The 24,186-nt window shown below is 44.9% G+C and overlaps 1 protein-coding gene across 7 annotated transcripts in view; it reads left to right on the top strand.

The window, feature by feature from the left end:
• LAMA2 (laminin subunit alpha 2) overlaps positions 1-24,186 on the top strand; it is a 3,430,794-nt gene that overhangs the window by 3,170,741 nt on the left and 235,867 nt on the right. For all 7 annotated transcript variants that reach the window (XM_078648920.1, XM_078648921.1, XM_078648915.1 and 4 more), the window contains one exon: positions 20,144-20,282. In XM_078648920.1, the coding sequence (XP_078505046.1) occupies positions 20,144-20,282 (139 nt within the window). The remainder of the gene's footprint in view (positions 1-20,143; positions 20,283-24,186) is intronic.

Raw genomic sequence — 24,186 nt, forward strand, 5'->3', positions numbered from 1 at the left:
CATATATGGGACACATTTCTGACCCAAACCATAAGCACAGCCGAGATTGCGTTTGCAATATTTAATTTCTTCTGTACATTTTCCCTTTTGTCCATTTTTACACCGTTATTTTAATCCATTAATAATCCACATGTTCACTTGAAATACTTTTAGTCTTCATGCAAGGAAACGCCATTTTCCAAATTTCTAATGTTCCTGCTGGGCCATCCGAACCTCACTTCAAGAACATGACTGAAGCCAAATTCATCCAAAGCAGTTTAATAAAATCCAATGCATTTCGGGCCTCTGGGGCCCTTCGTCAGGGAAAACTAAAAACAACAATAACACATGTTTTGATGTGACAACCAATATGTACACTTTTAACATTTAATGTTTAAAGTCGCCCGCTCTTCTTTATCTCAAACAGTTGCTGTAACTAAAATGCATTCTGCCTAATATCTCAGTCCTCACCAAACCCCGTGCAGTTTCACATTGGTGTCTTCCTATCTTTCAATGAACTAATTACCATACTTTCTCACGGACTGCTACCGATCTCAATCTGCTCCTTTCCTTACCAGTCGGGTGAAACATACCCCTCCCAAAACTCTCCTCTCCCCTTAACATCTTGCTTCCCAGCCCTCCACGAACATTTTTAACATCCTTTGCTTTCTGAGATAACATTGTTCTTATTTCACTCTTCGTTCTCAGCTCCTACCTGCTAGGAAGTAATCGTCCTCCTCACTCCATTCTGAATAATGTTTCTACTTTCCCAATCGCTCTCCTGCCTTTAAACTCCATTCTAGCCTCTCTTTACAAGCAGCCCTCCCCCTAAACCCTACGTAATTAACACCTGTGTCTTTTGAAAACTCCCGGACTTCCCTGGAAAACTTCAGTTCCCAAAATGCTTCACAATTAGAGAAATGCAAAATTATTAAACACATTGGTGCAACTTTAAACGTTTTACAAAAAGGAGGCTGACATAATCTTCAGCTTGTATTTTGTCCCAGTAGTATTGTTGTGATGTCCTCATACTTCTGACACCAATTAATAAACTTGCTGTGTGAACTCCGATGTTCCTCCTTGCATGAAAAAAACGACCTTATTCCAAAATTGTTCTATTTTACCGATTTTCATTGTGGGTGCTAGCCCAGAAGGGCCAAGTTGCATAAACATCATATTAGTATGAGCTGCACACCTTTATTTTCACCTCAGATTCTCCGAAATTCTAAACTTCAATTTTGTCATGGCGTGCTCAAATGCGTCGTGCCTAGCCCAAACTGCACGTATGAAACTAAAATCCAACATATATGGGACACATTTCTGACCCAAACCATAAGCACAGCCGAGATTGCGTTTGCAATATTTAATTTCTTCTGTACATTTTCCTCTTGTCCATTTTTACACCGTTATTTTAATCCATTAATAATCCACATGTTCACTTGAAATACTTTTAGTCTTCATGCAAGCAAACGCCATTTTCCAAATTTCTAATGCTCCTGCTGGGCCATCCGAACCTCACTTCAAGAACACGACTGAAGCCCAATTCATCCAAAGCAGTTTAATAAAATCCAATGCATTTCGGGCCTCTGGGGCCCTTCGTCAGGGAAAACTAAAAACAACAATAACACATGTTTTGATGTGACAACCAATATGTACACTTTTAACATTTAATGTTTAAAGTCGCCCGCTCTTCTTTATCTCAAACAGTTGCTGTAACTAAAATGCATTCTGCCTAATATCTCAGTCCTCACCAAACCCCGTGCAGTTTCACATTGGTGTCTTCCTATCTTTCAATGAACTAATTACCATACTTTCTCACGGACTGCTACCGATCTCAATCTGCTCCTTTCCTTACCAGTCGGGTGAAACATACCCCTCCCAAAACTCTCCTCTCCCCTCCACATCTTGCTTCCCAGCCCTCCACGAACATTTTTAACAACCTTTGCTTTCTGAGATAACATTGTTCTTATTTCACTCTTCGTTCTCAGCTCCTACCTGCTAGGAAGTAATCGTCCTCCTCACTCCATTCTGAATAATGTTTCTACTTTCCCAAAAGCTCTCCTGCCTTTAAACTCCACTCTAGCCTCTCTTTACAAGCAGCCCTCCCCCTCATCCCTACGTAATTAACACCTGTGTCTTTTGAAAACTCCCGGACTTCCCTGGAAAACTTCAGTATCCAAAATGCTTCACAATTAGACAAATGCAAAATTATTAAACACATTGGTGCAACTTTAAACGTTTTACAAAAAGAAGGCTGACATAATCTTCATCTTGTATGTTGTCCCAGTAGTATTGTTGTGATGTCCTCATACTTCTGACACCAATTAATAAACTTGCTGTGTGAACTCCGATGTTTCTCCTTGCATGAAAAAACGACCTTATTCCAAAATTGTTCTATTTTCACGATTTTCATTGTGGGTGCTAGCCCAGAAGGGCCAAGTTGCATAAACATCATATTAGTATGAGCTGCACACCTTTATTTTTACCTCAGATTCTCCAAAATTCTAAACTTCAATTTTATCATGGCGTGCTCAAATGCGTCGTGCCTAGCCCAAACTGCACGTATGAAACTAAACTCCAACATATATGGGACACATTTCTGACCCAAACCATAACCACAGCCGAGATTGCGTTTGCAATATTTAATTTCTTCTGTACATTTTCCTCTTGTCCATTTTTACACCGTTATTTTAATCCATTAATAATCCACATGTTCACTTGAAATACTTTTAGTCTTCATGCAAGGAAACGCCATTTTCCAAATTTCTAATGCTCCTGCTGGGCCATCCGAACCTCACTTCAAGAACACGACTGAAGCCAAATTCATCCAAAGCAGTTTAATAAAATCCAATGCATTTCGGGCCTCTGGGGCCCTTCGTCAGGGAAAACTAAAAACAACAATAACACATGTTTTGATGTGACAACCAATATGTACACTTTTAACATTTAATGTTTAAAGTCGCCCGCTCTTCTTTATCTCAAACAGTTGCTGTAACTAAAATGCATTCTGCCTAATATATCAGTCCTCACCAAACCCCGTGCAGTTTCACATTGGTGTCTTCCTATCTTTTAATGAACTAATTACCATACTTTCTCACGGACTGCTACCGATCTCAATCTGCTCCTTTCCTTACCAGTCGGGTGAAACATACCCCTCCCAAAACTCTCCTCTCCCCTCCACATCTTGCTTCCCAGCCCTCCACGAACATTTTTAACAACCTTTGCTTTCTGAGATAACATTGTTCTTATTTCACTCTTCGTTCTCAGCTCCTACCTGCTAGGAAGTAATCGTCCTCCTCACTCCATTCTGAATAATGTTTCTACTTTCCCAATCGCTCTCCTGCCTTTAAACTCCACTCTAGCCTCTCTTTACAAGCAGCCCTCCCCCTCATCCCTACGTAATTAACACAGCAAGTTTATTAATTGGTGTCAGAAGTATGAGGACATCACAACAATACTACTGGGACAAAATACAAGATGAAGATTATGTCAGCCTTCTTTTTGTAAAACATTTAAAGTTGTACCAATGTGTTTAATAATTTTGCATTTGTCTAATTGTGAAGCATTTTGGGAACTGAAGTTTTCCAGGGAAGTCCGGGAGTTTTCAAAAGACACAGGTGTTAATTACGTAGGGATGAGGGGGAGGGCTGCTTGTAAAGAGAGGCTAGAGTGGAGTTTAAAGGCAGGAGAGCGATTGGGAAAGTAGAAACATTATTCAGAATGGAGTGAGGAGGACGATTACTTCCTAGCAGGTAGGAGCTGAGAACGAAGAGTGAAATAAGAACAATGTTATCTTAGAAAGCAAAGGTTGTTAAAAATGTTCGTGGAGGGCTGGGAAGCAAGATGTGGAGGGGAGAGGAGAGTTTTGGGAGGGGTATGTTTCACCCGACTGGTAAGGAAAGGAGCAGGTTGAGATCGGTAGCAGTCCGTGAGAAAGTATGGTAATTAGTTCATTAAAAGATAGGAAGACACCAATGTGAAACTGCACGGGGTTTGGTGAGGACTGAGATATTAGGCAGAATGCATTTTAGTTACAGCAACTGTTTGAGATAAAGAAGAGCGGGCGACTTTAAACATTAAATGTTAAAAGTGTACATATTGGTTGTCACATCAAAACATGTGTTATTGTTGTTTTTAGTTTTCCCTGACGAAGGGCCCCAGAGGCCCGAAATGCATTGGATTTTATTAAACTGCTTTGGATGAATTTGGCTTCAGTCGTGTTCTTGAAGTGAGGTTCGGATGGCCCAGCAGGAGCATTAGAAATTTGGAAAATGGCGTTTCCTTGCATGAAGACTAAAAGTATTTCAAGTGAACATGTGGATTATTAATGGATTAAAATAACGGTGTAAAAATGGACAAGAGGAAAATGTACAGAAGAAATTAAATATTGCAAACGCAATCTCGACTGTGCTTATGGTTTGGGTCAGAAATGTGTCCCATATATGTTGGAGTTTAGTTTCATACGTGCAGTTTGGGCTAGGCACGACGCATTTGAGCACGCCATGACAAAATTGAAGTTTAGAATTTCGGAGAATCTGAGGTGAAAATAAAGGTGTGCAGCCCATACTAATATGATATTTATGTTAAATGAAATGTCACATGGATTGAAACAATGTTTCATGCCAACCACTTTGTGACCCTGAAAACATGACACAGGCTTCCACAGAGGTGTTATTCACCACAGCCTGCAAGCTCTCATGTTTGTACAGATACCTGTAAAAAGAAACTCTTGACTAGGGTTGAAGCCTACTTCTAAGCGCTAAATAAGTCATCCCAGTTAGAAATGGGGTTTCTGGTTGGCTAGGGTATGCAACTAAACCAGGCAGAGTCCACCACTCTAGTCAGGGTAAGGGAGTTACACACCCAAAATATCCCTGCTCACCCCTTGTTAGCTTGGCAGAGGGCTCAGGCTTATGCCGGAGGCAATGTGTAAAACAGTGTTAAAGCGTTTGCTCACCACACACACACACACTGGTGACACACTAGGCCCACCACAAAAGAGACTCCACACAAGGTTATATAAAAATATCTCATATACTGTAGATAAAACACATAGACCACAATCACATTAGGCCTGGGCGAAGCACTACGCTCTGCTCGCGGAGTTTGCGAAGTTTTTGCAACTTCGCACTACGCGAGCGGCACGTAGCACAGTGCGAACATGCGTAGTGCAGCGTAGCGTAGTGCAGCGCTCATTTTGTGCTTGTTCGCGGTCCTGAACGTCATGTTCGCGACCGCGAGCAAGCAAAATGACATCCCGGCGAGATTCTCAACGCGAGGAGGTCAGGTTTCTCATTGTGAGTGGTTGCGCATGCTCGCGACCGCTCTCAATGAGAAACTACTTGTTCGCGTTGAGAAAGCTGCCGCTCGAGTAATAATCTCCTCGAGCAGCAGAAAACTACAGCCCGCACTGTGCAAGATGCCGTTTTCAATGCTTGCACAGTGCCGGATGCTTGTCCGCACTGTGCAATCATTGAAAACGCATCTTGCACAGTGCGAACATGCTACTACGCAGCTCGCGTAGTGCTACGTGAAGTTCACGTAGTGCGAAGTGCACTTCGCGTAGCTTCGCGTAGCGCTACTTCGCGAACTACGCCCACCCTTAAATCACGTACATCACTTTGCCACTAGGCAATTGTCGTATAAGTGCATAGATTATAAATCACTTGCCAACCACACAATTGTCATAAACAGAACAGTTAGTTCACTAGGTAGGCACTTATAAGTTGCACAGATCATGAAAATATTATCATGAAATCATTATGCATAACAACACCTTACACCATCATGGTACATGTTATGCCGCTTCTGCAATAAGATGTTATCCTGTCAACACAACGTATGAAAAATGACATAAATTCATATCTCAGGGCATGAAATGAACACTGTAGTTTGTAGCACTCAAGCACATTTAGCTCTTAACCATGCTCAGGCCGCAGAGACGCCTGCACGTCTATTACCAGCAATACAGTAATACTGGCAGGGGAGCGAGCCTCATTGTTCCTCCATGGAGGATTCCCTACTGCTCCAACTAGTGGGGCCCTCTATGCCCTGAAGGTATGTAATAAGGCAGCTGCCCACGATCGCGCGTGCATCTGCAGGTAATGCCAAGGAACAAGTCAGGGACCTCTCCCGGTCTCATGCAGTTGACTGGAGAGGGGCTGGTGCCTTGATCCCCCCTCCTGCCATATCAACAACAATGCCTGCGGCGCTGCTGGTAACAGCCACACTTTTAGCTAGGGTGCGGGCGGGTCTGCCTGTGTCTCCCACGGGCACGTACCCACTGGTGATGTTGCAAGGCCTCTCCCACAAGACCCAACAGCGGTAGCGACACCAGGCCAGCTTCTGCATTCTCACGAGAATCGGGCAGGCTGCACTCCGTTTCTGAGGGTTGCTAGGCAGCCTTTTCCATGCAGGGGCAGCATAGGGAGATGCCAATGAGACTCCTACCCACGGCTCCACCAGCTTGCTCCATACACTGTCTATGCGGCACGAGGCAGGGAAGAGGTTGTGAGAAACGTGTCTTCCAGCACTTCACCTCAGCATCCCTCACACATTCGCTTCACATTTGCTACTGGTGGTACACGAGGGAAATGGCCCCAAGGCAGCTCTACACAAGCAGGCATGCAACGCCCAAAGTGCATAGCACGCACTGGTAGGGAAATCTCGTAAACAAATTTCTTGAAGTAATCTAAAGTCCTTGGGTTTAAGGTCAAACACTTATAGCCCATTTTGCCATTGTTCTCTTTGCTTCAGAGTCTCTGAGCTCAGTCCAAGCCAGTTCTGTCTTCCCTGGTCCTGCATGACCACAGGGGGTGGATACAGCATTGTGCAAGGGAGGCACAACCTATTCAGTTGCTAGTGAACCTCCTCCCACCACTCTAAATGCAGGCCAGGTCTATCCAGCCTATCGATGAGTCACCCAGGCAGTGCAGGGCACTATTATGCAGACACTGGCGTGTTTGGTAATAGCAATGCTTAATAGCGACCGTTTACCCAAAGTATACTGCCCACTGGCTAGTAGCTTCTGTCTCTACTTTTTGTAGTGTCACATAGTGCAAACTTGACAGAAGGGCATTAGACTGCTTTATATGAGCACCAGATTACATTTCATAAGGTCTGATTCACATTTGTTAGGTGTGGGGAGTTTAAGTGATTAGCCCAGAATCACAGGAAATTGAACTGAGGCCATGACTCAAAACTATTTCCCTAGTTTCAAGAACGAGAGCTCTGGCCCTTAGATCAAATCACCTCTATAATTGGAGTTTGAGTGGCCTGAGGAGATAAAATCCAGTGAAAGGTTGTTGAATAAATGTTACAGGGTAGAATCATGTACAAATAAATACATGTGCACAAATGGGAACATGTGTTGAGTTTTAACGGGGTAAACCCATGAAAACCTACCGACCTGGGTCAGTAATGCAGTATACTCTAGAAATGGTCGTGGTAGTACTTTTTGAAAATGTTTACAATAGAAAAAAGAGAAAAAACATTCACTGCTCAAAACTTCAATATGATTCAAGGAACCGAAATGTAATTCCATGAGTTTAAACAGGCATTAAATGCAATATCAAGTCAAAGCATTAATGATTATCAACACAGTTGCTCCAATCAGGTAGCAGTGCATACGATATTTACAGTGCTCTCGTTGTGAAGAAAAGGAATGGTAGGGTCAATGGTAGTGAGTCAGTGGGTGAGGGACAGGGTAAAGGTATGGTGACATATATATATATATATATATATATACATTTTTACATAGAGATGGACCTTTCCAGCCTAACATTGGGCCGTTGTTCCTATATATACGCATAGTTCAAAGGTACATAATGTTTCAATTATTCAATTCTTTGAGCTTGCGAACAGGTGGTAGATTGTCTATGTTTCGACCCCTTTGATATAGAGGGTGGTTAGGTCCTCACGTTGGGGTCTTCTTCAGGGCAGGGCTGGATAGAGCACCTAGGAGTAATTGAAATAGGTGGGGTCAGTCTAGTGACGGTGTATGCATGTACGGTGAATGCTAATGGAGGTGAAGTGACTGTCACCTACTTGTAGAGGGAAGGCCGGACACCATGCGTTCCCTTGTGGGCTATCAAGTTTCTTCTGAAAGCTAAAAGAATATATACATTGTCATTGTGGAAGAGTGGTGTGATAACATCGCACTCTGTGTACAGTATTCAACAAAAGAGAGTGGAAAACTCACTCAGCAGCAGTGGTTGCTGGCGGGGTTTTATATCTCCCTCAGCAATGACTCGATCAATATCAGGATCTGGTTAGGAGGGAGAGACAGACTAAGGGACTAAGGACGAGTGGCACGCTTGTGCAGTACAACGTATATTTAAGAGTTCTTCGTTAAGCAAAAATATATAAAACTGGCAATTCGTAAATGCGAGCGACTCGAGCTTGAGTGAAACATTGATAACATGTAAATGAAAGTGAGATCAAACCCTTGTCATATATCAAAGCCGTGTAGATGCGGGTGCCCATGGACTAAGGACGAGTGACACGCTCGCTCGTGCAGTATAACGTATAGTTAAGAGTTCTTCGTTAAGCAAAAATACATAAAACCGGCAATTCGTAGATGTGGGCGGGCCGGAGCCGAGAATGGAGAATTCATTCTAAAAGCTGAGGGGGCTCAGATGGATGCGCTATGTTATCCTATTGACATGCATCTGTGCGGGCTTACCTCCTTTCCTTAGACGCTCGGCTCTAGAGTGAGCCCGTCAGGTGAAATCTCATGCATATTGTAGTAAGATGCCAGGTGTGCATGCACCACGTGGTGCAGCCGCTCAATGGTTCCTCGGGGCTCGTCGGGACGGTGGCCAATGGAGAAGTGAAGGGGCGGGGCCCCACGTACTGTGTCAATGTTCTTTTTAACCCTATGTGTAGGAGCTTATGAAAGGTTTCACATTGATTGGCCAAATTACTGTTGGGTTACTCACAACTTCTTAGTGCTAATGATTTTTTTTTAAATACGAGAGAATGCAAGTGGATTTACATCTTGGACACAGAAACCAATGGACTTAATGAGCTGGATGGCACGAACGCCCAGCTGGCAGGACTACAAACAGAGTGATTGTTTCAAACGGTTGTCAGTAATACCCATACACCCGGGACCAACCCGACACACATCTGGGGAACCCTTACACATGACACACACCTTACTGATGGTCGTATCTTAGACCCTAGACCATTTATTCTAAAGTGTTTAGATACCATTGCACAATCATTTCTAAGCTCAATACAAATGTTTCTCAATGCATCAGAAATTGCAATGCTATTTTCAGTTGTGCTCAGGGCTGTCCCTGGGTGATGTCTGTGCTTCTGTCAGTCAGTGCAAGACATCTTTCACGAGTGCGCTAAGGGAGGCTCAGGATCGCATTTGTGAAACACGTCTCTTGAAATGCCCCGATTACTTACCAGTAATCTTCATTACTCAGAGAATAGTCTCTCTTACCACATGATTAACGAAGTGAGCTTCAGCTCCAAACCAGAACCCTCCAAAGCAAAAAAGTTAGCCTCCCATCCCTTCCCAATATGGCCGACCCATGTCACCCTTGACCTCTATAAGAGACGGGCCGGCCCAACCCTTCATCCTCAAACTACCAAGCATAAACATGAGGCCGGTAGCCAGACAGGGAGGGAGGGATGGGAACTCATGTGGCGAGGAAGACTATACTCGGAGTAATGAAGATTACCGGTAAGTAATCGGGGCATTACCTCCTCGTCAATCTTCCTTGCCACATGATTAACCAAGTGAGCACATACCAAAGCCAAGCGGCTTCATGGAAACTCACAAGAAACCCACGGACCAGAAGGGGATGCGAACAAAGCAGGCAAATCCAAAAGACCAGACGAGCGGAAGGACCACCCAAGAGAGAGGCAACAACGAGCAGGAAGAACCAGCCTGGGACAGAGAGACACCGGGAGGACCGGGAACCCGGACCCCGGGACACGTAGGGCCACCAGAAAATCTGCCCAAACTGACCACCGAAGGAGGACAAGGATGGCACGGAACCAGACCGTACGGGCCCAAAAGCAACACCAAACAGTCCCAGAACAGAAAACAGCAAGCCGGTCCAAACACACCAAGACCGCCCAACGGATAGCCAAAAGCTAGAGGGGAGCAAAAGCCCAGATGTCGGAACCAAAGAAAACAGAGCGAAACCCCATGCAGTGACCCAAAAAAAAGACACAGCAGCAAAGAGCTGCAGTTAGACCGAAGCACAGCAACAACGCACAGTGGACCACCAACAGCAAGAGAGGCAAATCCACCCGAGGACAGAAGCAGCATAACTGGACACAAGCAAAACAGACAGGAGGGAGCTGCAAGAACGGAATGAGGTGCAGAAGGGAACCCAGCACGCCAACCGTACAACAACAAAAAATGAAGGTCCCAAAACTCCACCAGCAAGGAGAGAAACAAGCGGGACACGGATCCCAGTCGCACAAATGACACCCCACACCCCCCGGAAGGGAGCGTGACACCAATGAGAGAACCCACGCAGGCACAAGGCAAACCAGACCAAGGAAGCCACAGGAAATGACTCCGAAGCGACCCGGCCACCAAGGGAACGCAACCGGACAACAGCCAAAAGTGGAAAGCCCACAAGGCCACCAACAGTGCCCGAAGAGCGGAAGGGACCAGAAATTCAGAAAGGAAGCGAAGGCCCACCAGGGGACACCACACACAAGAAAGCTTAGAGAACCCAGTAGGGAGGGGAATGCAGCACGGAGAAGCAAGACCGTCCCGCCCAGGGGCCAAGCAAACCGACCCAGCAACGTACCACATGTAGGAAGCGAGCCACCGAAGCGATCACCCAGGGGGCCATACAGCCAGCCAATAACCAGACCCGACCCAGCCCAAACAACAATGAGCCAACAGGAACAGGAGTGCACAGGGAGGGAAGGCCACAGGCAGAAAAGCACCACAGGTGAGAAGGACAGAAGAGCTGGGCCAAACAAGCCTAAGCAACGTTAACACCTCCAGGGAGCAAACCCGAGCCAGCAGGCCCCAGCACCCCAAAACCAGGGACAAAGAAGAAGAGGATGCAAATTCTGCACAAGAAGCGCAGTGCCCCGCCCTGGGAAGGAGAACCGGGAAATCCCAGCATCCTCGGACAAGTAAAAGCACAGTTCGAATATACACCACCGTGGGAAAATTGGAAGCAGTGGCAAGATACAAACCCTTAGCCCATGCAAGCCTTTGCCCCCAGAAGCACAATACTCACCATCGGGCCATAGCTCCATGGGCCAACACTCGCAGCAGCAGAAACCAAGGGAGAAGCACCCAGGTGAGCACCACCAACAGGAAAAAAGCCCGTCCAGGCTAGACAGGCCCAGAACCCCGTGAGCAAAAGGGACCAGAGGAAAGCGCAATGCAGGGGGGCCTGAATGAGAAGGCAGATAGAGCCCCCACTGGAACAAGTGACCCCGACAAGGACAGCACAACCGTGCTAAAAAACCAAAGGGGCAAACATAAGACAACAGCACCTGGTATTCCCAGGCAGTCTCTTATTCAGACATAAAACAGACCTGACATTGCTTAACTTCTGAGACAGATGAGAACATGTGCTTTCATGGTAGTATGGCTGTAGGGTCAGCAACCCCCTGGAGAATGAGACAGGTGAAAGAAACTACCCAGAAAAGCAACAGGAAGCCCCCGCAGGGCAGAGGCAAACTCCAGACAAACCAAGAAATGGCCAACAGAAGCCAGACTGGGAACTCAATATCAGGTGTTCCAACTGACCCAGTACAGACCGGGAACCCAAGCACACCCCACAGGACAGCAAAGGCGGCCAACCCCCGGGACGGGGATACCAGAACAGAAAGACCACCGGCTGCACCAGTAGACAGGGTGGGAAGGGAGTCACCGTTGCCAGAGAAGGGACACCCACGGGAACCGGCGAAGCCGGAAATGAACCGGAACCCATGAAAGCCCAGAAGAATTGAGACCAACTGGACGGGGAGGACCCACAAGGGAAAGAACTGAGGAAGTACCGCCTGTCAACAAGGCACAAAGCCACCCAAAACACTCCCCGTGGAAGGCCCCTCCCATGGCAGACAACCCAAACATGAACAGCCGTGGGGCCACACAAAACCAGCCAAAGGGGGACAGGCACCAGGAGGAAGGCAACCAAAAACGGGAAAACTAGAAACAGGATGGGGAAGACACCAATACCCCACCGGTAAACTGGAACCGGAGGAACCGGACCCGCTGGAGAAGGACTAGCGAGACAGCCAATAAGCGACCCCGCAAGGCCAGGCCAAACCGCACACCCCAGCAGAGGTGTGCGCCGAACCCCTGGCCCGACCAAGCAGTCACCTCCCAAAGGAAGGAGACCAACCAAACAGCCACAGCATTTCGGACAGGAGCAGGGGAGCCCAATAACCAACAACCGGTGACAACCAGAGTGGGCCACCAGTAGGCAGGACCCAAGGAACCGTGACAGAGGCCACCCAGGACGGGAGGAGAGGCAACAGAAGGCCCTAACTGAGCCCCAACCCCCAGGAAGCGAGGAGAAGCACGGCCAGGATGGGGGCGCAAGAGCCACCTGCCGTGCCAGGGAGCAGGAGGAGGAGCCACAGCCATGGCCCTGGAAAAGAAAAAGCAAGCCCACAGGGTGCCGAAACAGAAGGAAGAGCCACCAGGAGACTACCGAAGCAGCCCAGAGACGGACGGACAGGCGCCAACCGCCGCCTGCCCCCATCAGCTAGGTAGTGGCCCACAGCCCCCGGAAACCCCCGTAGGATGTCCAAAAGTGACCTACCTGGACAAACCCAGGACAATAACGGAGAACATGCAGGAACAGGAGTACACAGGATGGAAGAACCGCAGGCCCAAAGCCCGGAAGGGAAGAAGAAGTCAGGGACAAACACAGCACACAAATTGAAGCCGTGGAACCGCAATACACCCCTAAAAGCCAGTAAAACACCAGGACAGGAACACACACCCCAAAATGCAAACAGTTGAAGCATTGGTCACCACCAGTATGTACATTAATGGTAATCAAAGAGCACCACTACAAATAGCGTACCACTACCCAATGGAACGCACCTTGCAACCTCAGAATAAAAAAAGATTGAGAAGGGCCCAGTGCTGTGTCATGAACTGCATGTTACAGTGGACATATAGCTTCTTGATGCCGCTTCACAAAACACCAATACGCACAACAAAAATAGATAGTAATGACCAGCAGGTAATGAATACAAAGACATATTGCAAAAAGCCGTACGTGGAGGACCAACATACATAAAGCACAAACACCTAAATAGCTATACACACACTGTGCGTAGACGCAGGACCGATATCACTAGGCATAATGGGGAAAACTAAGACTAATTTGACCCAAGATTCAGACCAGGAATGCATAAATAGTTATAAACCTATAAACAACATTCACCCAGAGTACGAAGATCCCGCAGGCCGAAACGTGACAGGCAGCAGAAGAGCTGCGCTGAGACGAGAATGCTAAACACAACCTGCTCCCATACACAGCTGTAAACCATGTGTACAGTGGTGCAGCGTGAGAAGGACGAAGCGTGCATGCCTGCGTGTAAGACACCGCAAACAACGAAACACCCCGAAAGCTATGTGTAGGAAAGTGAACTACCCAAGAGGCATAAAGAATCCCACCAAGGACCAGTGCCACTCCAGGGACACCTCTAATCTACACGCCGTACGTCCCGGACCGAGGAACGGGTGAGTTTTAGGCAACTTCGGGTCCGGGATCGCCAAAGGCAACGGCAGCAGCTCGCGGCTCCAGAGAGCCCACAGCTGCAGGCGGAACCCAGGAGTATGCATCATCTCCGGGAGAGCAGCACGGGACCCTCTGACCACGGAAACCATGCTCAGGAGGCGGACTATCGAGGCAAGGCCCCTCGAGACTGGGCCGGCCGCCAGACCGCAGTGAGGCTCCATGGGGTCCTCAAAAGAAAATGAATGAAGCGGAGGCGCACCTGGGGACCGTAGAACGGATTGCCGGGCGCCCCCACCTCACACACAAGCCCCAAGCCACCCCAGAGCCTGACATGCAGGTATAACGGGAAACCTGGAGCGACTGTTAAAAGGCAAGACTAGAACCCATCATATCGAAGTAATAACAGTCATCATCCCCGTTCAGGTGTGCTATTGCAACAGAAGGAGCAACACCAGGGGAGGCACGAGTAAAACTTCTAAACACTATGCCCACACGGACTAGGGGAGAGGGAAAAAAAGGCTGCCAGGAAGAGTCCCAGAGCCCCTAGTCTGTCTCCCTGTAAATCCTTGGCTCACTAAAGCAGAGCCTAACCGACCAAGACCTGACACCGGGGGAAGGAAGTAGGATGTTCCCAGAGTCCCAGGCCCCCTCGTCCGTCCCCCTGTAAACCCTTGCTCACTAAAGCAGAGCCTAACTGGCCCAGACCTGACACCGGGGAAGGAAGTAGGATGGTCCCAGAGTCCTAGGGCCCGCTAGAGCAGGGCCACCAACCAGGGACCCCATTCCCAGCCACAGCAGGAACCACTTATCTGAAACACGCTCTGGAGAATCTGCAGCTCAGAACCAAAAAAACAGGCTGAAGTGACAAGTGTCGGCTATATTGGGATATGATGGGAGGCTAACTTTTTTGCTTTGGAGGGTTCTGGTGTGAAGCTGAAGCTCACTTCGTTAATCATGTGGCGAGGAAGACTTACGAGGAGGTAATGAGTTCTGCGCTCACATCTGCGGCTGCAGACAGAGGGTATAAAATTAAAATGGCAAATAGGCCTTTTCAAAGTAGTTTGTATGGAAACAGCCTCTCCTGTAGACCAAGGTAAAGGGCAAAGTTAAAATAAAGCTGCAGCAAGAGAGCCTTAAAAACTAATGTGTGTGCTAGGAGCTTCTGCTGCAAACTCATGGGAGAGGTTTTGTTTTCATTTTGCATAATATTCTAGAGAATGTATGCAGCAATAAATGTTCTCTCCTCCTTGCCTACGTCTGCAGCAGTCTATGTTGTTAGGAGGGAGGAAGATTTTTGTTTTGGGGGGCAAGGCTTTTTCCTGATTTGAACCCCTGAAAAGAACGTGTGAGGCTTGCAGTGAGGGTTGTGGTGCGACTCCTTCAGCTATGTGCAGTTCTAGGGCTGTGATTATTTACAGATCTCAAGAGAAGGAATATATCGTTATTGGAATACAGACAGTGCTTGATTTGTAGAATAAGTGCAGTGACCCAAATATTTGCTCAGTAGCCAACAACAAGCACTATTGAAGGTCAAGGCGCTGAATACCGAGACTGCTAGTATTGATTCCACCTTCAACAAACAGACACTTCTTACCTTTTTCCCGAACTCTTTCAGTTTATTTTCTCCTCTGCTTTCTAAATTTGTAACTGTTTTCCCATCCTCCTTTCCCCCTTTCTTTTCTTTATTGCCTTTTTCTCTTTCTTGCTCTGTATCAAAAGCTGTTGATAAAAAATAAGTGCTGGTCCCCAAAAATGAGTGCCAGTGGGTCCCACCTGCAAAACCGGCCACGAGCCCCGTGCAGACCAGAATCTAACACTCATTTTCTGTTAAACATTTTTACCTCTGTGAGTGGTTGTGTATGCAGGACACTGCTTTGCCCGGAGGCCTATAACGCTGTGAAGACAGTTCTGCCGGTAGCACCTTTTCCCATATGTTTTAAAGCATGTATTTGACTCCGAAGAGCACAACAAAGAGACAATGACAAGTACTGGTCAATTGTTGGAATTTGTTGCTTATTGAAAAGTTGGTTCAACAATCATCCTTCCCTGCATTTTCTTGCCAAACACTGAGTCCTATTTATGTTTTTGCTGGATTGGTCATTTGTCTTTTACATAGACTTACCTACTGTTTTTGAATCTATGCAAACTTTCTATGAGGGTTTGAGGCTGGGCTTTTTTCCTTTACTTTACTTTCATGTGTTTATTGTGCAACAGGAAGGAGGGACTTGGATGGCGGATAGCTAGCTATTGCCTGGCTGTGACTGAAATGCGTTTTTGTGTTGTCAGCATTATCAACAAGATTTGTACAACAAATGCTGGAAACATCATCATAGGGGAAGCTCAGAAGTTTGATTTCAGTTAGGTGTTTTACAAGATTTTTATTTTTTCTGCAAATGTTCTCCTACAATATCTGGTCTGAAAGACGGACACATTCTGTCAATTAATGCAGCATATTTTAATGAACGAGGGTCATGTGCAGGGAAAGCCTTGCTGCATATGGCAATATTGTTCTTCATGAAAATGGCCAGGCATATCAGAAGTTTTCGTTGGTCCAGGTTAACAAACTGAAGTCCAGTCCTTCATAGAGTGAGCACCAATTTTAAAGTTTAACAAGCATTGGCAAAGGAAAATCCTGCCTTTGCTCCCTTCCATCTCCCGGAAATTGCTCATCCAAGGCCTCATACTATCTAGGCTGGATTACAGCAATGCCATCTATCTGGGAGCCCCCGAAGCCACCTTCAACAAATTACAAAGGATTCAGAACGCCGCAGCCCGGCTTCTCACCAACACCCCGGCTAGATCATCGGCAAAACCAGCTCTGAAGCTCCTTCACTGGCTTCCTGTAAGAGAAAGAGTTAAATTCAAGGCTCTTTGTCTGGCCCATAAACTCCTAAAGGATAAAGGTCCCCCCATTCTCAAAAACTTCATCAGGCCTTACAAGGGTACAAGGTCCCTCCGCTCTGACCACGAACACTTCATCACAGTTCACAGAGTGAAAAAGGCGCGCACAGGCGGACGGCGCTTCTCCGTGAACACAGCCATCCTTTGGAACTCTCTCCCCCGTAAACTAAGGATGGAATCAGACCACCTCCGGTTTAGGAAACTACTGAAAACGCACCTCTTCCCCTGATCCGGATCCCCCCTCCCCTTTTCTTTTCCCTGCTACCCACCCTCTTGATCTGTCCTGGTCTCAGCGCTGGGATGCTTCCGGGTTACTAAGCGCTCTACAAAACCCAAATAATAATAATATGTCCCGCCTTTTGGGTCTTTTAAGTGTTTCGACATGCAGCACATTTTCCTGGGTGTTGTGCAGCCAGGAGTTGAAGAGCTATACAACTGGTACACACAAGTTCAAGTAGTCTGATTTAGAAATATATGCTTCCATTAGTAAACTTGTATGGACACATTGTAAGGCACTTTAACCTCTTGAATGCTATGGGGATTTTTCCCCTGTGCTGGAAACCCATGAACCCCATTATTCATGACGAGCTGGGCTCGTCATCAGCGTAGCAGGAGGCTACTGCATGACGAGCCCAGCTCGTCATGAGCGTGGAAGGGGTTAAAGCACAAAGACTAGTGCTTCCATCCAAGTCAACAGAGCTACAACATTCTTTATGTGGCTATCATAAAGCAGTTTCCTTGGTAAATGTTACAAATAATCAAAGTCTGAGCCTCGCAATGAACAGCTGCATTCAAGCTGAATCCACCCGGCACGAATCACAAGAATAAAAGTCTGGGTCTTTTGAGTTATACTTCATATAAATGGACAGAAATAATCAGGTCTTATTCAAAATATTTAGAATAAAAACCATTTGAAACATCTGTGTGTGCAAGTGTTGAGTCCGTGTGGCTTTTCTTATCAGAATACTTCAACTTTAAGGTAAACTTTGAATATTTTGGTTATAAGGAATAATCATGGAATACCTTCATTTGAGCCTATCATCATGCATGAACAATGTGATTCTTCCCTATATAGCAATTTAATTCTTGTTTTTTAATTTTTAATTTTTGTTGTGATTAGGAAATAAGTGGGTGTTGCTGGTCCTTGAAATGTCAAGCGAAAGCACTATGTGTTTTTAAAATACCTCTCGCACACTACGAATCCCATAGTGTCATGCTTTATCATAGGGTTCTTCCCGTCCCTCTACGGGGCGGGGCGTGCTACTATCTACTAATACGCGGGAGCACTTGTTTTTTTGAAAATAGGCTATGTGTCGTGTGGGTAGTGAGAGTGGTAGGGTCTGTGAAAAGATACAAAAAAGGGGTTTTAAAAGTCCTCAGACGGAACACCCATCTCTGTTCTTTTTCAAAAAGGTACCATTCGTCGGGGACCTGTTTGATTACTGTCCACATATTGTCATTTGGGGTGTGGCCTTTCTCCAAGAAATGGGATGCATTTTGGTGGTGCCTCTCTTGCACCTGATATTGCTTTTATGTTCCCCTATTTTTGTTTTTACAGGTCGTGTTGTCATACCTACATATTCCAAATGGCACGGGCAGGTAATTAGGTATACTACGTTGTTGCTATTACAGGTGGTACATTTCCTTTGTTCCAATTTGGTGCCGTTAAGAAAGGTTATTTCTTTGCTTTTTCTTGTGAGGTGGCAAACCTTGCATTTCCCACATGGGTGGTGTCCGTGTATGTTTGCCATTGCTGCTGACTGACCCGAAGGTTCGTTCTTCTTGGGTCTTGTGTGAACAATCATGTCTTGGATGCTTTTTCCTCTTCTGTGGGAGAAGATAGGTTTGGGGAGATTCAAACCACCGCTGTTTAAGATCTTCCAGTGCTTATTGACAATTTTGGTCACATGATTGGAATTAGTTTTGTATGTCATGATACAAAATGGTTTTCTTTCCTCAGATTTAAGAGGGACAGGTTCAAGAAGACTTTCTCTGCAGTTGTTACGCGCCCTTTTGTAGGCCTGATCTATTATCCTTCTGGGATATTGTCGCATTTCGAGTTTCTTTTTCAAATCTTTTGATTGTGTTTTGAAGTTGGTAATTTCAGTACAATTTCGCCTCAGACGTAAAAATTTGCCCATAAGGAAGGGTATCTTGAAGGTGCCTCGGTGGAAGCTCTGGTACATCAAGAGACAGTTCTTCGATGTTGTTTTAATATGCGTTGTGGTCATCAGTCGACCATCTTTGGGTGATATAGTAAGGTCCAAGAAAGCCAGTTCTTTGTTGGTAATGTACTGGTGAAGTTTAGGAAATCATCCTGGTAATTGAGTCAAGTAATGAAGCGTTTTGCTGTCAATTCATCTCCATCCTAAATGATCAAGATATCATCAATATACCTTTTCCAGGTGTTGATGTGGTTGTGAAAAGGATTGTCAAGGTGTAGTATCTTGGTTGTCTCTAAATGATGGACATAGAGACCAGCTATCCTGGGAGCAAATGTGCTCCCCATGCTGGTCCCATGCTTACACAGTGGCTCCTTTGGACAGCTTCCAATGTATGCACTTTGATGTATTAATGTAATGGTACCCTCGTGCTGTTGCGTCTTAAAAATCAGTCAATTAGCTATTATGTTTTGTGACATTGAAGTTTTTGTTCACAGGTTGCCCCTGACGAAGGGACGCCCCAGTCCTGAAATGCATCGGGCTCTCTTTTTAAGCATTTATGTATAATTTGATGTGCTGTTCATGATGTAGTGATGACACTATATGATTTTCATGTGATATGCTGTATATTTGCAAATCTTTTTTATGCTCTTGATACCAATATGTTGTATAATCTGGTATAAGATGATTTAATATAACACACTTTCTGAGCTACATTGGTTTACTTATTTCATTGCTCGAGTATAATTTTGAGCATTATATAACCCGTCTGGATTCCAGTGCACAGTGTATACTACCTCGCCGGTTAGTATTTTTCCCCTTGGACTCATACGCTTGAACGGACAGCAAGCGTCACACTGTAGCACCATTGTTTACAGATAGACACTTAGGGTTTATACGTTAGAACAGGTGTGCGCCTCCTCCCCTTTTACATTCAATAGTTCATTATTGAAAGCCACACCCAAAGACCAAAAGAATGTGTGGGAGTTGCCAAACAGAAACAGAGAGGTTTTGGAGAAGTTTGGAGTGCTCACAAGAAGCCTCCCATAGAGAAGCGCATGCGCGCTGCGCTAAGTTCAACCTAAAAATGCCCTGCTGGGAAAGAGACCGCACTGCAGGTCCATCATCTGGCGCCATCTAGTGGCATCAGCCATGTTGGTTCCCTCATCATTAATACATATTTCAGTTATGCTTTAAAAATCTATAAATACATGTTGCAGCACGAGCGGGGGTCCTCAAAAGCGCAGGGCCTGAGAAATTATGACTCCTTGATGCCACTTTTTATGGACCTGGGAATGGTATTGCTAATACTTGTTGCCTATGCGCCTGTTTTGCACATACAAAATTTAAACCACTGGTTCTGCGCTTAACAATTTGCATTTTGAATCTATCTTTGTTTTCTAGCTAACATATCGATTATAGATTTGGATACGGAGGAAGAGGACAACATCATAACACTTGCTGTTGGAAGTAATTTTGGCTTGAATCTAAAAGCTGATGAAAAAATCTACTTTGGCGGACTTCCAACATTGAGAAACTTGAGGTAATGGTGCCTTACTTACAAAAGAGGAATTTGCATGTCAGAATATTGATAACAAAAATGTAATTTGACATAGATATGATAGCCTAAATATTTTTTACAAAAATATTGCTGCATTTAGTGTAGATTTTCTATTAACTCAACTAGGGTGATATTTTTGTAAATTATATTTAGATCACAATAATGTTGTCAGACAATATTTAGGCCATGATATACTGATAAGATAACATAACGAAAAACCGGTCCCTTCATTATGGAAATGGAGTTTCATTTTTTCTTATATTTATGTTTTAATCGTGCACGTTTTGCTAAGATCAAACACAATAACATGTCTGTATATCTCTGTTCTAACTTTGGTAACAATAACTCAGCTTGGTGCACAAAAGAACGGAAAATCTAACTTGTTCTTTAATTCCAAATAATGCCATCTAATTGGTGGGTGAATAAGATACTCGGATACAAAATGCCAATATACCTCAGCAAGAAGAAATCAACTCTTTGCTCATGACTGGACTGGCTATTCTCACGTTCAACCACGTCCCTGGTAGGGTGCAGGATTGGCGGCTGCTTTTACAGCAGGATGGGCTGCCATGAATTCACCATGTCCCCATTAAACCATTCTACTGGTGATCTCCTGCAGGGTAGACTGGTTGGAACATCTTACCAGGTCTGATTTTCGTTTTCAGTCCACCTCTGGCTGTTCTTTCTTAGTGATGGTCTCCAATGATATGCCAGTGCTATTCTTGGGTATAATGTATGTTGCTGATGCATACTGTATAGATGATCACTTGTGGGTACATTAAAAATGGTAACCCAGAGATTCTAGTATTTTATGCATTTTTAAAAATATTCATTATTTTTATGTTTTATAAACATTTTTTTCAAGCCTGCTTCCGCATATTGTGTTATTCCCGAGCAATCGTTTTTATAATTATGGCAAATTTCCACTATTTACATGACATTTCGTAGTATGAGTTCCTTCAGAATCAAGAAGATATATTGAACCAATGCTGAGAGGTCAAGGTAGACTTTTAATTAGAGAGCGTCTTATCACGGCCACAGACTGCACTAGTTTAGAGAGGTAACCTAGCCTAAGATCATTCACCATTACCTCTGTCAGCCCTGGTGACCGAAAATCAGGGTAATTTGGTGGATCTGGATTTATCACTTGAGTCGTCGGGCCTCAATGCATCCAACAATTCTTCTTAATCTTAAACCACTAAAGAAAACATTTCCCCTCATCAATCCATAGCTTCAAGTGACAGACATGAATGCTTTCATCCTGTCATTATTGGACCATTTGGTAACCTTGATAAAAGGTGTACATCTCCTGCAGCTGGTCCTCTCACAGTCCTGTTTCTTGGGTGGACAAATTCAAGGGAAATGATCGACAGAGTAATTTACTGTTCGCTCATCAGTTAACACTGTGAATATCTAAAACCAGAGCAATCACCTTCGTGGACTAGGTCCTTTTAATTGAGGCTGTTAAACTGTGAATGTGTCTCCCCCTCTCCTCGAAGGCAGAGGCAATATGGGAAAGTGCCTTAAATGTTTACTTTTCAGTCCGTCAATTTCCCTGTTCCTATTCTTTCTTATGCTGGCTACCAATAATTTATTCTGTTGTAGCATTAGTTGTGCAGTTAATTATGTTGTAAGTGCAGTGTATTGCAGCTTTTGAAGTATGTGCTAAATATGTATCTTATCATAATATTTCACACGCCCTTTTAAATGCCTTCTATCTCCTGTTCTATTCCTACGAGGATGCTTCACACATGAAAATATACAAAAACATAGCTACCCCCCGTAGGTCCTCATTAGGGGGGGCTGCTTGGGTATATGGGACTGGGTAATTACAAGTTCTCAGGTTTTTCCTTACCCACAAGTTTGGGTGTGAAATTACCAGACCATGTATTAGGTGGTGCAGGTCCAAACCTAGAAAATCTGCGCCTGAACAATAGACAAGGACGACGGACAGAGGCACAGCCTGGCCTCTATCCTCCCAGTGTCACCTTTTTTTTAAGTTCAAAATCAAGTTTATTAAAGAAGAGGATGGTAATAATACAAACTGAGAACAAATACTAATAGGGAAATGATAATGGAGAAATAAAAATAAAGAAGGGAGGGGGGAGTGAAACCGAAACTTACAATGATGGAGCAATAAAAAAAAAAAAAGAGCAATGCAATTCAAAATACGCAATACAAAATACAAAAGTGAATCATAAATGAGAGAGCATAAAAAATGAAGGGCATAATAAATAAGCAATGTAATAAAATGCAAATACGGCAATGCAGTAAATTAGAATGGTTGAACATAAAGAAACGTGAAGGGTATCAAGGAGGTTTAGGAACTTCCTGCTGAGCAGGACTAGGGCGAAAAGAACGGGTTGTACATTTATCTAAATACAGTGTAATAGGAAGCCATAAGTCAGCGCGTTTAGTCGCCATCTGTGGAGGGAAAACAAAAGCAGTATCGAGTCTATGGTTGTGACATACATTATACCACCAAGCTTTAAAAGTAATATTGGGCGTAGACTTCCAATTGATCGTGATCTGTTGGAAGGCAACCGCTAATAGTAGGTCGACAATCCGAACATTAAAGTCGGTACATTCCCAACAAGGAGAAAGACTACCTAGGAAAATATGAGCATTTGAAAACGGAATAGTAGTGGAAAAAATGACATTGATTTGTGCCCAGACTTGTAGCCAGAAAGTATGAACATTCTTGCATAGGAACAACATGTGAAACAGGGTAGCATGTGGGGAAGTACATGACCAACAGGTGTCTGGTGTGTTGGGGAAACGTTTGTGAAGGGTGGAAGGGGTGTGTAAGAGACGGTTATAAATGAAGAATAGGGATTGCGTTAAGGAAGCAGCCCTGGAGGATTTACGAATCTTTAACCAGATCCTATCCCAAAGGGGAGTTGGCCAGGAGAGGGAAAGATCAGTCTCCCACTGCTCCTCAACTTTGCTTTTAAGTCTGGGAAGAGTGTGTGTATGAAGCTGTTTATAAAGAACAGATGCTTTTGGGAGGGTGAGTAAAGTAGAATGGAGGTGAACAATAGGATCAGGAGTAGGGGTAGGCGGAGGAGTACCAGGAAGGGTAACATACATGGCCATGACCGATGCCTTAAGGAGAAGATATTGGGGAAGACAAGAGAGGGGTAAGTGAAAGGCGAGACGAAGAGTGGAAAAGGGTAAGAAGGTGGATTGTGAAAATAATTGGGAAATCCAAAGCAGTCCTCTGGACCTCCAAGACTTCCATAGAATGGGTTTACCCCGAATCAGAAGATACTTATTATGCCATATAGTGGAGGTGAGGAAATCAGCAATACACGTAGGGGGCGGTGGGTGAGAGGAAAGGAGGAGTTTAAGGGTAAACTTATGAATAGGGGTAAATAGTGAGGTAGGCTTACGGGAAAAGGATATGCATTCAGCAAAGGAGAAAGGTGAAAGAAAAAGGCGCTCTACCTTCGTCCATAAAGGACAGGGAAAATCAGGGTCCTGTAACCAGAAGGAAGATTGACGTAGCAGAAAGGCCTTGTGATAAGCGGAGAAATTTGGAAAGTTGACCCCACCTTCGGAAGCAGGACGACTGAGTCTAGCTAAGGACATTCTAGGTTTGCTTTTATGCCAAAGAAAGGATGACAAAACGGAGTTTATTTTTTTTATGAATTTAGCCGGAATGGGAACGGGAATATTGGATAAAGTGTAAAGAATAACAGGGGTGAGCATCATCTTGATTGTATCAAGACGACCCCACCAGGACAAGTAGAGAGGATGCCACCTAGCTGTGAGGTCAGATATTTTCTGGATGCATTTGGTTAAACAAAGGGAGACAGTGTCATGGATTGAGGGGGTGATGTGTAAGCCTAGGTATTTAATATTGGAAGGACTCCAGGCGAAGTTT

The sequence above is a fragment of the Lissotriton helveticus genome, chromosome 6 (assembly GCF_964261635.1).
Source record: "Lissotriton helveticus chromosome 6, aLisHel1.1, whole genome shotgun sequence".
Taxonomy (NCBI): Eukaryota; Metazoa; Chordata; class Amphibia; order Caudata; family Salamandridae; genus Lissotriton; species Lissotriton helveticus.